Genomic DNA, 16,092 nt, shown 5'->3' with positions numbered 1-16,092 from the left:
GCCTGTCACTTCTGCCCGTGAGTTGCTAAACACATCCTCTCTGCTGCAGGGTCACGGCACGCTATGGCCGGGGGACTCTGCTCCTCCAGCTCCGTCGGGAAGGAGCAGGAAGAAAACGTAGCTGGAATCGTGTTTATTAAGCAAATTAATAGGTTGGGAAAACACTAGCCGCGGTGCGGGCACGCTTTCTTCTCGGCTCCTGCGGGAGCGGGGTTGGGAGCGGGGCAGGTGATGAGCGCTCGGCGGCGTGTCGGCACACTCAGCCCCCGCCGGGGCTCCTGCTGCCGCCCCGCCCCTCAGCCACCGCCGTAACCCCGGGGCGGTGCCCGGAGCCCTGCTCGAGTCCGGCCTCGCCGGTCCCCGGGGATGCGGAGGCAGCTCGGACCGCCGCCGGGGCCGTGCGACCCAGCCAGCGCCTCCCGAGCGGCCAATGCCCCCCCGGGGGAGGAGGAGGAGGAGGAGGAGGGGGGGGAACAGAGGGCGAGGAAGAGGTTCCCGTCGGTCAGGGATGCTCCCGGTGCGAGCAGCCACGGGGAAACACGCACAAACACACCCCCCCATCCCCCGGGGCGCCGTGAAGGGAGGAGAGGCGACAGATCAGCCGCAAAAACCTCCTTAAAATGTCCCTGCTCGGCCGCGGCCCGGTGGGATCCGTCCGGCAGCGGGAAACGACCGTGCGAGGCAGCCGCCGAGAAGAGAGCCCGGCGGGGGAAGCCCCGCGGCGGAGGCACCGTCTTTCCGTCCCCGTCCCGGGGCAGGGGAACCCGCGGGGTGACGGGCTGCCGGGACCAGGGTTTGGGAGGGGAGAGGACAGGCGGGGGGGGGGATGAGGTGCGCAGGCGCCCTGCTCCGCGCTGCTCCGCGCTGCTCCGCGCCCAGGTGTCCGCGGCTCCGCCACGGAGGCAGCAGCCGGTGCCGCGCCCCGTGGCTCTGCCGGGGAGGATCGGCTGGCAAGGGCAAGTACGACTCTCTGCACTTGTCCTGGCACCCCCGGGAGCTCCCCCCCCCCCCCCCGCCCCGAGCAGGGACCCTCTGCAGCCCAGCCGGGGCGGGGGGAGGTTCTGTCCCCTTGGCGGGGGGTGTCCTGCCCATCCGGGCTGGGGCAGCCCGGGCGGGATCCGCTGCGTGGAGCGGGGGAAGGTGGAGGGACGACACCACCCCGCTTTCCGCCCCTCCCCGCGGACTCGGTGTGGAAGTTACATGAAAAGTCTCCCCGGGCAGCAGGTCCCTTTGTAAAGCTCTGCGGGAGCCGAGGCGACAATCCGGACAGGTTGCTGCAGTCTCATTAATGATACAGATATGTCTGGGTTCAAATATTTTTTTAGAGGAAAAGGGATGTAACTAATTAGCATCCCCACGCTCTTTTAATTGCTGCCAAATAGGAAAACTACTGAATGTGACAGAGGCTTAGCAGTGGGCTCTGGCTCCCCTCCCGAGAGCGTGTTCACACCTGGGAGCACTTTATGGTCCCCCGTGGGAAACTGCATCCTCGTAAAAAGAGAGAGAGACGTGCGGGGGAGCTGAGCGCCCAGGAAGCAAGAAACCGCTTCTCCGTGGAAACGGGGGGTGTCCCAAAGTAATGGCAACAATTTTTTTTATTTCTTTTTTTAAATAAGTAAATAAAGCTGCCACCTGTCAGGAGCCACCTCCCCGGCTGCTCCTCGGTTCCTGCAGAGCTCTGACCCGTGTCTCAGAGGGAGTGCCCAGGGAGGAGCCGCGTCCTCGCAGCAGCCCTGGCTGCCTGCGCCTTTCCTGGGCCCGGGACTTCCCGGGAAAGGGAGACTTTCGCCGGGCGTGGGAGGGCCCAGTCGGGCGGTGGACGGGCGCTGCCGCCGCTGTGCTTTGCAGTGGCCCCAGCTCGCCCGGCTGCAGCCCGCTTCTCCCTCGGTTTTGTCTATAAACGGAGCGGATTGCTCACGCTTCAGAGAGGGACCGGCTCAAAAAGCGTTATTCCCCGCCTACAGCCCAGAAAAGGCCCGAACCGCTGAGCTGCCCAGATACCGCGCCGGTTAATTAATCAAAGCATCCCTCGACAGAAGCACCCGGGGCAGCAGCCTGGCTCGGCCCCGGGGCGGCATCACCTGCGCGGCCGGGGCCCGGGGGGGGGGGGGGGGAAGCTCTTTGGGGCCGGGCCCCCCGCGGAGGCAGCAGCCCCCCCGTGCCCGTCCCTGGCAGCTGCGGCCAGCAGAGACCGAGGAGCAAGTGGATGTACGGGAAAGTTTGTCTCAAACTTCCTCGTATTTAGCCTCTTCTCTGCTTTCTTGGTTTGTTTTCTAGGAAGCCAAGTGCTCATTTTGGCCGCCTTGTTTAGGTAATTTCTTATGAATCCCTCATCCTCTTCCACGCCTTTATCTAGAAATATTATTTATACATACACAACAAATAAGAAACTGAATTCATCTGCGTGATTTTGGCCACCAAAAGAAACAAAACGAAGGCGCGCAGACCTTGACAATTCCAAAGAATGAGAAAATCATGGTCGCTTCTCTGTGGCATTTCTGAGCAGAAAGAAAATCTGGTTTTTTAACGATAAAAATGACCAACAATGCTACAATACAGGGTCTCTTTGGAAGGAAGAAGAGCTGATCCCAAACCTGGAAGCTCGACGGTTCCCTTCCTCGTTTCTTTCTAAATCCATCTTGTCCCTTTAATACAAATGAACTTTAAGCTCCCCCTGTCTTTTATTATTTAGATTCCTAGTCTTAATGACGCCAGGAGCAGCGCAAGCACACTCGCTAATAATCGTCGCGAACTGCATTTCAAAGAAACATCCCTGGAAGAAAAACACCGTCGTTTAAAAAAAATAAATAGAGACTCCACCAAAAATGATAATGCGGAGTCCCTGCTGCTGCTGGGCTTAATGCAACTGCTGCAAATCAGCACCTGCGTGCTAGATAAGGCAGATAACACCTCCAACAGTTACTTCCAGCACCCCCATCCTCCTCGGTTTTATTTTTAGATCATTCATGTAGTCGGATAGAGGGTTTTTTTTTTTTTTTTTTAAATTATTATTCTTGTTATTTTTCTTCCCTGATCCTTAGGGGAAAAAAAGCGAGGGAAGTGTGAAGTGCTTTAAATCTCGAGACGTGGGTCTATCCCGGGCCTTTAATAACAGCTCTGGGGCGGCTGGTCCCCGGGCACCGAGATCGCCGAGATGCCAGCAGCCAGCACCGTCCAGGGCCATCTTTTGTCCCTGCCACAATAAACAAACACTTGCTCCTCTCATGTAAATGAGCAGCGATCCGGGTGCACCTTAAAACACCGGGAGAAGTCGTTGCTTTTGAAAACGATGTTCATTTTGTCTGACACACATAACTGCATAGATCAAATGGCTGCAGAAAGGTAGCAATTTGGCAGGGAAGTATTTTCTAAGCTTAGATGAAAGTGTGCTCACGGCGTCCGAAAATGCCTGTCTCACCTCCCACCTGCTTCCCCAGCCCCAAGTTTGTGCGAAAAGATGAGACAAGCGGGATTTTCGTTAAAAAAAAATTAAATAATGATGATGCGAGGAACCAGTGACAGAATTCAGACCGCCTCGAATCGGGGCGCTGAATCAGTGCTGCTTTACCTACGAGGCATTCAACACAACTGCAATAATCTTGTCGGATAATTAAGTAAATTATACCTTAAACATTGGTAACTTACAAGTTGTAATCAGTAATTCAAACTCTTGACAATTATGCAAATTGAGCTCAGGCTGGCGCTCGGACTTTCTCGCTTTCGCAGCGAGGACTTTTTCCGAGTTTATTTCACCCAGAAGCCGTCGGACCCGCCGAGTGTTGGGGCACCGGCGCTGCGCCTCCCCACGCGGATTTTAGCAAAACCCTTCCGTGCGTGGTGGGGGGAACACCCCACACTGCTCTTCCCCCCCCCAAAAAAAAAAAATAAAACCCAACCACGGCGGGTGTGTGTGTGTGTGTGCGCGCTTTTGGGGGCAACCTCAGTTGCACTGTAGGTGCGTGTGGGATGTCCACGCACGACCCCTTCCCCGCGGGACAGGGCTGCCCGCGCCCTGAGCACTCTGGGGGTGCAGGGGGGGGGGGGGGGCTGTCCGGCCCTGCGCTGCCTCCCCACCCCTCCGCGGGCGCGGAGCGCAGCGCGAAAGGAGTGGCTTGAGGCTGCGCGCTCCCTCCTGAGTGGCTGGCGGCCGCGGCGCCCGAGCCATCCCTGGGGAGGAGTTATGATAATCCTATTGCCATTAAGGGCGTCTGGGCAGGGGAAAAAAACCCGAGTGACCATTAGCGGGGAGGTTTAGTCCGTCATCTGCCTTCATGCCAGCCAACTGAGCTCCGTCCGTGGGGGCAGCTCCTCTTCCCCAGCGCCGACGTGGATTTACCGCCCGTGGGGGGGGCCCTGAGCTCTCGTCTGTTTTCGGTACCGCACACCTGGTTTGGACGCTGGACGCCATGTTGTGGAAACTAGCAGATAATGTCAAGTATGAAGAGGACTGCGAGGTGAGAAGCGCGGGGAGGGGTCGGGAGTGGGGAAGGGGGGGGTCCAGCGTGGGGCAGCGCGGAGCTCCGCCGCCCCCCGAGCCGCGCTGCCCGCCCTCCCTGCTCGCTTCCAGCCGGCGCCCGGCTCTCCTGCCTCCCCGCCGGGCGGGCTCTGCCCCTTCCCGAAGACCCCCGGTTTGCTTTTTTTCTTGTTTTTTTCCTTCGGAGGTGCGAATTTTATTTTTATCTCCCCCCCCCGAATCTTTTGAACTCTTAAATAAACCGGGTGAAAGCCGCGGTGGGAGAAAGGAGCCCGCGTCCCCCACCCGCCCGTGGAGCAGCGCCTCAGGGAGCGGGGTGTCCCCCCCACAGCCGGGCCGAAGGCAGAGGCGGGCAGCCCCCAGCCCGCCGGGGGTGGCGGTGCCGAGTGCCCCAGCCTGCCGGGCCGGGTGCGAGCGGGCCGGGGGCTGCGGAGGATCCGGCCGGCAGGTAGGAGCTGCAGCGGGGATGAGCCGGGCACTGCTCGGCCGCCTTTCCCAGCCCACGTTCCCTCCGCCGCGGGAGCGTCTCCCACCCCCCCGTGAGGTTTTGATCTCCCCGAAAGCGGTTGTGGCCCCCGTTGCCCCCCCCTCCCCGGCTCCATTGGTCGCGGTCCGCCTGCTTGGCTCCCACAGATTAGCTGCAGTCCCCGCTTCACGCTCCATTGGGACCCCATTCACCTCTTATTAACCAGCCCTGTTATTTTAATGACCGTGAAGCCAGAAGCTGCTAAATCCCTGGATCAGCTCAATGTAGACATTGAAGCTTTTGACTGCTGAGACTTGAAATCGGGGGAGAAGCGGAGATGGGAAGGCTGGAGGGAGAAACGCCGCCCTTCCCTGCCGCGCCAGCAGCCGTCGGGCGAGAGCTTGGGGGGCCGGGGGGGGGGGGGAACGGGGTGCCGGGGGCCTCCGGCCTGCTCCGCCCGGGGCCCTTTTCCCAAGGGCAGGGGCCGTACCGCCCGGCCTCGGAGTCCGCTCCCCAGGCGGGGCAGAGCGGCGGAAGTCGGGCTGCGTCGCCGACTTGGATTGTTTTTCTCGTTTTAATGATTCGTCTAATGACTTGCCCAAGCGTGAGGGTCTGTGCTACTGGTGATGAGGAGAGCAGTGAAAACTAGTTTGCAATATCTTCCGTGGGAGCGGGGCTGATTTCCTGCGCGGAGTGCCTTAAACAGAGGAGACCCCCCCCGGGCAGGACGAGGACAGGGCGGCTCTCTGCTCCTCTCTTCTCCCCCGTGGCACCGAGTGTCCCCCGCAGTCTGGGCTGCCCCGCTGCCCGACACCCCCCGCTGACGGCCGCCTCCCTTCTCCCCCACCCCTCTGTGCTTTCCAGGACCGGCACGATGGGAGCAGCAACGGGAACCCGCGGCTCCCGCACCTCTCGGCGGTCAGCCAGCACCTGTACAGCCCGGCTCCGCCGCTCTCCCACTCGGGCGCCTCCGACTTCCAGCCCCCCTACTTCCCCCCCCCGTACCAGCCGCTGCCTTACTCCCAGTCCAGCGACCCCTACTCCCACCTCGGGGACCCCTTCTCCATCAACCCGCTCCACCAGCCGCCGCCGCCGCCCCCCAGCCAGCAGCAGAGCGCCTGGCCCAACCGGCAGAGCCAGGACCCGGCCGGCCTCGCCCCCCACGGCCGCCCCGGCCTCGTCCCCCACCTCTCGGCGCTGGAGAGCGGCTCCGCCGGCGGCCGCAGGGAAACGTACCGACGGTCCGAGCTCCTCCTGCCCCATGGGCACGGGCTGGACGCCTCCGCGCTGGCCGATAACCTGGGTCTGCACGACATGGCTCACCAGATGGAGGAGGTGCAGGTAAGCCCCCCGGACCCCCCCACCCCCCGGGCCCCCCTGCGCGTCGTGGGAGGCGGGCGGGACGGACGCAGAGAGATGCCCGAGCGCTCCGCCGCGGAGCCAGGCACCGTCCCCGGCGGCATATCCCAGCTTGAGGTGCCCCATCCCCGTCCGTGGAGCGAAACTCGCCGTTTCTCCCCTTCTGCCCTTAATATGGAACGCGCGGGGAGGGGGTGGGTTTCACAAAAGCCCCCCCGGCTCGTTCCCTCTCAGCTTTTCAAGGTGCGAAACTTTCTCCCCTTTCTCTTTCCAGAATGTGGAAGATCAACACTTATTAATGCATGACCAGACAGTCATTAGAAAAGGTCAGTAAGGTGGCACTGCAGTTTACTTTCCCTTGTCAATAGTTAAAAGTTTAATGACGCACCGGTGAATTGACGCCTTACTATCTTTTAAAAGACGGATCATTTCGGATCGGCCGGGCGGAGGGGTTTTATTACCCTCTCGCCGTCGCTGGATATTTCTAACGCCGTCCGAGGGGCGGCGGCGGCGGGGCCAGCCCCGGGCCTGTCCCGGTCCGGGCCCGGGTCTCCTCCGGGGGACACTGGCCGTCCCCGCACGGACGAGTCGGGGCTCTTGTGCCCGCGTTAATCGGAACCAGGACCTTGGGCCGAATTTAATGCTGCCCTGGAATACGTGTGTGTAAAGTCACACGGGGCGCTTTGTTGTTGGGGTTTTTGTTTATTTGTTTGTTAAACTCGACAGTTTGGGAGGTTTTGGGGGGTTTTATATTTTTTTCCCCTTCCATTTCTTTACAAGACTTGGAAAGGAATGAGTTCGCTGGCATAAGCCTGCCTGGCTTTATCTTAATCGAAATGGTTTTGTAGCTGAGGTTTTAAGGAAGGAGAAAGACGTATTGACTCAATTTACAGTCATTTAGATCCCCCTCCCCTCCCGTTTTTGTTTTTAAACAAATTCGTGCTTAAAAAAAAAAAAAATCAGTGGAAGTTTCACTCTGAAGACTTCAAACAAATACCTAACTGAGGCAAAGCAGAAGTGTTTGTCAGAGTGCTGATTGCCGCGTTTAGCTCATGGGAGAATAATTTCGCTGTCAGATGCACCACTGAAAAATCTTTTCCCCCTCCGGGGAGCGGGGCCGACCTCGGCTCTTTAACCCTTTCCGATCGGTGCTGCGAGCCAGCAGCAGAGCGCTGGGGGTTAACTGGGTGGATTTACACGGGGATGGAAAAGCTGGATCTGCGGTTTGCTCCTTGCAAAGCCTTTGTTGTCCCTGTTCCCCCAAAGGCTGAAGCCATTGACAAGCAGCGGTTTACTTTCGGTTCTCTTCTGGGCTGCATCCCCCTCTCTGTGCTGTCTGTTATGAATTTGTTGGGATTAAATTCCAAAGGCGGTTTCTCATCTGCGTGTGCGAGGTGGAAGATGAACCTGGCAGGAGCTGGGAGGTTTCTCCCTGCCCCAGCTCAGGAAGAGTTTTTGGCAGTAGCTGAAGGATGCTAATTTGGAGTCTTGTATCGGGTTTTCTATAAGCGTGGATTTGCTAACTTGCAGCGTGCTGCTTCAGAGATGTGGGGTTTGTGCGTTTTTTTAAAAAGTATTCTTAGTTGTGTTCGGCAGCTCATTGAAATTTAGCGTGGCAAAATCTAGCTGTGCAGGAATAGTTGGGACCTCTAGGTTGCAGCCGAGCCCGGTGCTGCAGAGAGATGCTGGCGACGGGATCAGTAGTGTGAGCATTTAAAACAAAACGAAATCCTGTCTCCTGGTCTTTTTTTGTAGAAAGGAAATTTCTTGCCATTTCCTATTAATTTTTCCCTTTTATAAAATACCTGCTTTCCCTCCTCCTCCCGCAGGTCCCATTTCCTTAACGAAAAACAGTGCTCTGAGTCTCCCCTGCCAAAAAGATGGATTAATTGGAGTGGTCATAAACCCCAATGAAGTTTTCTGTTCGGTTCCGGGGAGACTTTCCCTCCTGAGCTCCACGTCGAAATACAAAGTGACAGTAGCAGAGGTTCAGAGGCGGCTCTCGCCCCCCGAGTGTCTCAACGCCTCTTTGCTAGGAGGAGTACTCAGAAGGTAGGCTGCACTCCCCTTACAACCATTCCGCCGTGTCTATTTGGGATTTTTCTCCCCCCCCGCCCCGTGCCTGTGTGTGTGAGCAGCCAGGTTAGCACAATAAAGCGCTAAGAAAGCCTTTTAGCAAACTTCTGATTTTTAAGAAGCCCAACAACACTGAATCCTAATAGGCTTTAGAAATAAAACTTCTTTGCACTTCTGCTACTTCTCCAGAAGTGCTATTAACAGCTCTGACAGCAATTCTCATTCTCTGTTTAAAGTCGCATTTTTGTTCAAGGAGGTTTCTTACTCCTGTGACAAATTGTCTCCCCATAGAATGATTTTTTTTATTAAATCTCTTGGCCTTGATTAATGATTACAAGGACACTCTATATGTCCTTTTTTGCATACACTTAATTTGGCTTGTGATAGTTCCACAGCTGTTGGTTTCACTCGTGCAGTTTGAAACATTTTGATTTTGACCTCTGCTGTGTTTCATCCCGGCTGGTTTGTAGTAGAGCATTTAAAAACTAGGTCACTCGAAAAGAGCCTGGTTTTTATCTTCCCCTTAGTAGAACCCTATTGAATGTCAGTAACTGGAATTTCTCATCTTTTAAAAAAAAAAAAAAAAAAAAAAAAGACGTGTTCCCTGAAGATAAATAAAGCCATTTCTTTTTCACTTTAATTGCAGAGCCAAATCTAAAAACGGTGGCAGATCATTAAGGGAAAAACTGGATAAAATTGGCTTGAATCTTCCCGCTGGTAGAAGGAAAGCTGCAAATGTGACACTATTGACATCTTTGGTGGAAGGTCAGTATTGAATGTGTCTTAAAAATAAACTCTGTTTCCCTTGAGTATAGCTTTTATCCTCTAGGCAAAGCATGGAAAGGCTAGAATAAGTCAACGAACATTTCATTAACGAGGTTTTTTGTTTATTCTAAAGTGAGTGTGATGGGGATGTTGCAGCAACCAACAGCTCTGTTGCCTCTGAGGGGCTCCTCTCTCCTTCTCCCTCCAAATCTGGTCATCAAGCCCTCAGCCTCAGCCCTGCCCGCCCAAACCCAGCTCATACTCCTCTTCCTCCCGGCTGCAGGATGCTGGCAGGGATGCAGTAACTCCTGCCTGGGAGATGTTCAAAACGCATGTTTGTCCGCTGTGTTTCCTGAGCGGGGGGGGTTGTTTTGGGATTCGTAAGGGTGCGTGCAGGGACAGGCAGGGATGGCAAAAGGGTGAAGCTCATCGCGTTAGTGGGTTTGGTTCCTTACTGGGAAACTTGCAAAGTCGGGGGCAGCTGACTCCAGTGCCTGGCCCTACCTCAGCGGTATTCTCAGAAGCTGTTCTAATAAACAAGCATATAAAGTGAGATTTATAGCTTTTGACTTCCTGATAGGAAACTGGAGCCCCTTTAATCCGTAACAGGTTATGTGGGCCCTCTATCAGTTAAGCTGGCTGGAAGGCTGTATATAGATGCACTTGTGTGGTGATGTTTTGTGTTTCTGTTTAAAGCAGGTCCTGGTAGTGGTACAATTTAATAGGAATAGAAGCAGCAATTGGAAAGTGAAAAATGATTTAATAATAATACCTTACTGCTATTTCACTTCTATATCAGCTCAAATAATACAGCAACTTCCATTTAAAACCTTCCTTTGGAAGTTGGGTTTCAGAGCACTTATGCATGCACACATCCACGTTACGGTTACGCACTGATCGTGCCAATCCATTTTTTTAAAAGTCTGATGAAACAGCCTTAGTGGAAAAAAAGTGGCCTAGTTAAATAAAATTGACCTTTACAATTTTATTTTCTATATGAAAATGCTTATGAGGAAGTATTTGGAAAAATATACTAAACTGATAAACCGTTTATTATATAAGTGGAATTTAGTTGCCAGGTTTTCTTTAAATATCAGTGGACAATTTGATCTAGACTGAATTCTAGTCTTTGCTGCACAGTTAATCTGGATAAAGAGTTTTTCTTTCCAGTATAAAGGCAAGAGAATTATTTTTTGTAGCAGTCGCCATATAGGTTGTATGTTTGTTTCGTTTCTTGATGCAAACTTACAAAGAAACTGTTCTCTTAATTAGAAAATGGTAATAAGTGGTATGGTGATAAAATAGCAGTGTCCCTTTCTGCTAAAATAGGAATAGACTTCAAAAATTCACAGTACTTTGCTTAATTTCCCTGATCTCCTTATAGTAAATGGATGTAACTACATTTAATAAGCATTCCCTTTTACCCACGCCAGGTGAAGCTGTACATCTTGCTCGTGACTTTGGTTATGTATGTGAGACAGAGTTTCCTTCCAAAGCAGTAGCCGAATATTTAACTAGACCACACATGGGCCGCAACGAAATGGCAAACAGGAAGAATATGCTTCTTGCTGCAAAGTAAGTTTTGGGCTTGGATTTTTTTTTTTTCCCTTCTCCTTTTACAAGATGCTTTTGTCTGACCATGAGTATCTGTGACTGGGGACAGTTTGGTACATTTTCATGTGTAATTTTAATCAGGGAGATGAAGCAATTCTTTTTATCTGGTTTTGGTTTGAATTCAACTATGTCAGCAGTTATTTTAGTATGGGCCAATACTAATCATAACAACAACCCTGTGTGATAACCCTAAAGCAGTTTGGACCAGTTCTGTTCTTTTTTCTGCTAACTGTAGTAAAAACTCCAGAAAAAGCCCTATACCGGGGCAGCTGTGTATCTAAGACATCGCTGCGTCTGCCCGGGTTGAGGACCTGGGGAGCAGGTGTGGGCTGGCAACGTGAACCAGTGCTGGGACTGGGAGCAGGAGATGGGTCACCCACCTCTGTGTACGTGCAGCCCAGAGGGGCATCTGGAAGGAGTTATGGGTGGGCGTGCTGGGTGCAGGGGACCCCCGCTGCCCTGCCCTGCCCCTGGGTGCAGGGGACCCCCCCTGCCCTGCCCTGCCCCTGGGTGCAGGGGACCCCCGCTGCCCTGCCCTCCTACCTGCTTTTGGCAATAGCAGCACCCGGGTCCCTCCCCACCCCGGGACACTGGGAGTCAGGAATGGAGGATGGTCCCTTTTCACAATTGTGGCTGAAGATGTTTACAGCTCAGTGAAAGCCAGCCTTTGGTAGATGTGAGAAGTCCCTGTACTTGACTAAATTCCTATTGCAAAGCTTGATGAGGAGGGGGAGGAAGGGTGAAGGAGAAGCTTTGTTCTGGCTGTTCTGCAGATGCTCGTACCTGTAGACAAACCAGGTACTGAGCAGGTCTCTGGCAGGAAATACCTGTGTCCACTTACACTTACCTTAAGGTGGCTGGAGTGCTCGCTGTCCCCTCCCCCAGCCTTCCCAGGCTGAGGTTTAACCAAGCCTGCAGGTCGTCATCCGTTCTCGTCTGGGACGGTTTCTGGTTTGGGGTTGGTGCGATTCTTTGCTTTCAAGGCACCCTCGCTCTGCAGAGGGTCTGAGAAAAGCTTGCTTGAACTGCTGAGAAGAGTTGCCCTGACTTTGGGCTTGGATCAGGCATGCAAAACACACTCCTGCTGCTGAATTAATCCGGCCTTCCTGAAAGAGAGACTTTCTTTTACAAGAACGTATCTCTCAGAGATTTAGAAATATAGTCTCTCTCTTGCCTATAGCTTGAACCTTATGCTTTTTAACAAGCGCTACTCCTTCTGCTCTTCAGTCGTGCCAATAACAATACCAATAATGGCAATAATAACTAATCTTTTGGAAGATGTTTGCGATGGAGAAATGCTTCCGTTAAGACTGCTCAGCTCCTGTGAAATCCCATCGAGGGGACAGATTTACAAGCAGCAAACAACATATGCTTGAGCATTATTAACCATTCATGTTTTGCCAGGCATATGTGTTAGTGTTTGCAGGATCAGGGCCTGGGTCTCTATTAAAGAGAACATATACGTATAATACGCACAACTAAATTAAATCTCCTATTCAGCTGCTTTAGTCTTTCTAAATCACGTAACTGCAGCTGGGGAAGTTCTCATGGAAACTGGCCCCACGTTCCCACTCCCCCCTTAGGATCTATGGAGTAAACGATGCAGAGCCAGCCAGGCACCAGAGGCGGAGAGATGGTTTTGCAGAGCACGTGTGTGGTTTTGTGACATAGATGTAACAGAAGGTTCATCAGAACCTGGGGTTAATAAATAGGCTTTAAATTTGGACACTGCTGCTGCTGGAGTAATGAATTTCTAAGAATTCCCACGTAACCGCCAAATGTTTGATACGGACTTTCTCTGCCATTTTTATTTATTTATTTGCTTTTGCATAAATTCCCACCAGGGTGTAAAGTGTGATCGCTTTGTGTCTTGCAGGCAGATTTGTAAGGAATTCACAGACCTCCTCACTCAGGACAGAACTCCTCTGGGAAACACGAGACCGAGTCCCATCTTGGACCCTGGCATCCAGGGCTGTTTGACTCATTTTAGCCTGATCACACATGGCTTTGGGAGTGCTGCCATCTGCGCTGCCATGACATCCGTCCAGAACTACCTAAATGAAGCATTAAAAATAGCAGACAAAACATACATGAACGCTGGCGACCAGAGCCCTGCAGAAACCAACAAAACCATTGATAAAATGGATAAGCACAGGAAGTAAAAGGAGAGAAAAGAGAAACCAGACTTGAAACTCTTCCTCCTAAATACAGACTGGGATCTTCTTGCCAGGGGGAACATAGAGATTTGGGGGTTTTTGTTTTGTTTTTTTTTTTTTTTTTTTTTTTTTTTTTTTTTAAAGAAAGGAGGGGAGAAAAGAAAAAAAAAAACCATCTTATTCAGGATCTTCACTCCCCTGGACCCATGAGACGAATCTTTCTAAAAGCTGCAGTATCCCTTCTCTGTGGAAGCAATTACCAGAAGATAAGTACTCGGTACAAGCGTATTGAAATCCTTTGCTGTAAAAGTGGTGCTATAAAGGGGGTGTGATGGAAACTTACGGAGATATATTTAGATTTCTTTTCCACATCTACGTATCTAGTGGTGACCAGCTTCGTGTATAGTTTTTAAGATACAGATTTTTAGATGGAAGCCTGTTTGTTATCTGATACAATTTCAGGGTTTTATTCTCTCTAAATGCAACAGTAACAATAAAGCAGTATTAAACAATGGTATATAGATTTATGTACATTAAAATTTTTTATAAACACCTGAAAATAGTAAGATTATTCTGTGGGTTGGCTTTTCGTTTTGGTTTTGGTTGTGTTGGGTTTTTTTCCCCCCCCTCTTCAATTTCAGATTACCATAGGAGAGTATTAAATTCCTGCTAGACTTAAAAGTTACCTGATGGCATTCGACATGCTTATTTCTATGGAAATATTCAGGCTTTTAAAAACTGCAGCAATGTTGGCTGCAGTGGATATTGTCTTGATATTTTTTTAAAAAGGAATAGTTCAAAATGAAAATGCTTTTAGAAAAATTCACTTTCTGTGTCTATGGATATTGCAGCTTTATTCACATATTTATATTGTCTTGTTTTTAAATTGGGGGGGAAACTTGAAAGAATAGGCACATAACTTTTTTTTTTTTTTTTTTTTTTGCCTATTAAGGCCAAAAAATATTTCCAGGGAGGCTTTATGTGTATTAAGGGAAGCAGTGTGTTGAATGTAAATATTTATTTATGTGTAATTTAATCAGATTTGTAAATAATGGTGAACTTTTTAATACTTTTTTTTTATAAATGGGTTTCAAATTTTAATTTTGGTAAGTATTTCAAAGGTAATGGGTAAGCTAAACATATCTTTAGGTTTATGCACAGGTATGTTATACAGGGTATTTAAGACTTTTTTTTTTTAAATATCTCAATTCTTGCCACTGAAGATTAAATCTAATCTGAGGTGTATGTTCACAAAGCAATAATTTTGTGCATCATTCACCCGATAACTGACTAGACATGCAAAAACGAGTGTGTGAGTTAGTGTGTATGTGAATAATGGAGGTTCTGAACTATCTTTACATATTTGTAAATGTTCCCAATATAATTCTGATGTATATGATAACCATATAATAAAAGTATTCTGGATAGAAGCATGGAATGTTTTGTTAACTGAAAACAGTTTTGTTTTCTTTCTATACTTTGGGAATGTGGGGCGAGTAGCACTAGAGGACATTGTGTATTGAGTCATAATTGCAGCACTTTGTTCGGATTAACAGAACAGAAATATGAAGCTGTTTGCCAGTAAAACTAATGGTTTCAATTAAACACGTTATGTATCTCCAAGAATCTTTTTTTTTTTTTTCCCTTCCTAAGATGTCATTATCATGCTAGCTGCCTATTTAAATAGGCAGCTTAAACACAAACTGCAAGGCTTCCTCTAAATAAAAACTGATCCTACCAGCTTTGTCTTCTAGTGACTCTGACTTTATTAGACGAATATTTCCAAAATCCTGCCGTGTGAAATGTGATAGGTCTCCCATCTGGTTTCAGCTCGGTGTTACTGATTTGAGGAAGTTTACAGCATTTTGCAGAAAGTCCCCAAAGTACTCTGTGGTAGTATGCAAAACAGCCAAACAAACCTTCCTGAAAAGAAACTTCTTTTTTCAGTGCTTTCTGAAAAAGGAACACCACGAGCCTGGGCTTCAGCCCGTCCTTGGCTTTTCAACACCTGATCGACCCAGGGCAGACACGATGAGTGGTGACACCGGACATGACTGCGAGGGAGAATTTGCTTCGCATCATGGCAGTGTGTTTCCTTCATATGCATGGACAAAAGGCAATATGTACAATTATTGAATACTTTGTTTATAAGTTCTTTTTATGTTGTTTTTTTTTTTTTTTTTTTTTTTGCTTTAAGGGATAAAGGCAAACTACTGAAGGTGTGCAGGGAGAAGAAAGGAAAGGGAAGCTCAAAGAAATGAATCAATATCTCAGTGGTGAGCTGTGAGAAAGCTGGTTTTTGAGTTGCAACCCAGTCCCCTTCTCTCCTAAAGAGGTGTGACATTCCAGTCTTTGCATTTCTTAGACTCATCTACCATTGAAGAAATAAGCACTTTGGGCCATCTGTAGACCCGAGCACAGCCAGGGCATGTGATGCCTAACAGAACTTCCAAAATACACAAACAATATACTATTCTGATACATTCTTATTGATTTTATATATATATATACACACACACAGAGACACACAAATATGGGAGGTATGGGAAGGGCTCGTGTAGAGAATGTGATGCTAGAATTATGGGGTTTTTCTCCTGTTTCTGTAGCTGGACTGCTTATACAGCATATATAGTAAGATATTTTAGCTACCAGACAATGGAATCTTGCTTTTTATTAATTCACAAAACCAGGCTCTGAAATAATTGCCCCTTGGGATAGGAAATAAGGATGTTTCCATTTATTCCTGCGTGCATTCAAGCAAAGCCAGTCAATTGTCTAATGTACTGACTTGGGTTCTATTTATATGTTTGGAACATTAGAAATGTTGAGTTTCCATTACCTTAATGCTTTTCCTCTACTGTATGTTTTAGATGGTACATTATTTTAGGCTCAACTACCTTATAAGCTGTGCCAGTCATACGAAACAAGAACAATGTCTTCTGCTCCATGCTCCGAAGAGAACAGTTATACTCTGACCTGAACTTGTCTGTCGGCTGAAATTGTGAATCTTAAGAGAAAATGTTAATAGGTCAGTAACTTGGCAAATCTAAAAAAAACACCGAGTTACCTGAACACATAGGAAGATATTTGTTTGCTTTTTCCTGATCCTCAAAATGGCATGCTTTTTACTGCTTTTATATAGGCTATTCCCAGGCTGGCTAAAAGAAAAAGTTCCAATGTAA

The 16,092-nt window shown here is 49.9% G+C and overlaps 1 protein-coding gene across 1 annotated transcript; it reads left to right on the top strand.

Annotated features, from left to right (window-relative positions):
- The first annotated feature begins 4,283 nt into the window (after nt 1-4,283).
- On the top strand, nt 4,284-14,344 carry TFAP2C (transcription factor AP-2 gamma). Its single transcript, XM_075768375.1, has 7 exons — nt 4,284-4,454; nt 5,805-6,281; nt 6,574-6,625; nt 8,129-8,351; nt 9,022-9,140; nt 10,574-10,715; nt 12,631-14,344. The coding sequence occupies exons 1-7, from the start codon at nt 4,407-4,409 to the stop codon at nt 12,914-12,916; spliced, it is 1,347 nt and encodes a 448-aa protein (XP_075624490.1). The 5' UTR covers nt 4,284-4,406; the 3' UTR covers nt 12,917-14,344.
- Nucleotides 14,345-16,092: the final 1,748 nt, after the last annotated feature.

This window comes from Balearica regulorum, chromosome 16 (genome assembly GCF_011004875.1).
Source record: "Balearica regulorum gibbericeps isolate bBalReg1 chromosome 16, bBalReg1.pri, whole genome shotgun sequence".
NCBI lineage: Eukaryota > Metazoa > Chordata > Aves > Gruiformes > Gruidae > Balearica > Balearica regulorum.
This window is presented reverse-complemented; position numbering and strand designations above follow the sequence as displayed.

Bases quoted from the DNA above. Each gene is read 5' to 3' on its own strand.
- TFAP2C (XM_075768375.1), top strand. From the start codon at position 4,407: ATGTTGTGGAAACTAGCAGATAATGTCAAGTATGAAGAGGACTGCGAG. The intron at 8,352-9,021 runs GTAGGCTGCACT...CTTTAATTGCAG, and splicing joins CTAGGAGGAGTACTCAGAAG to AGCCAAATCTAAAAACGGTG. The intron at 10,716-12,630 runs GTAAGTTTTGGG...TGTGTCTTGCAG, and splicing joins AATATGCTTCTTGCTGCAAA to GCAGATTTGTAAGGAATTCA.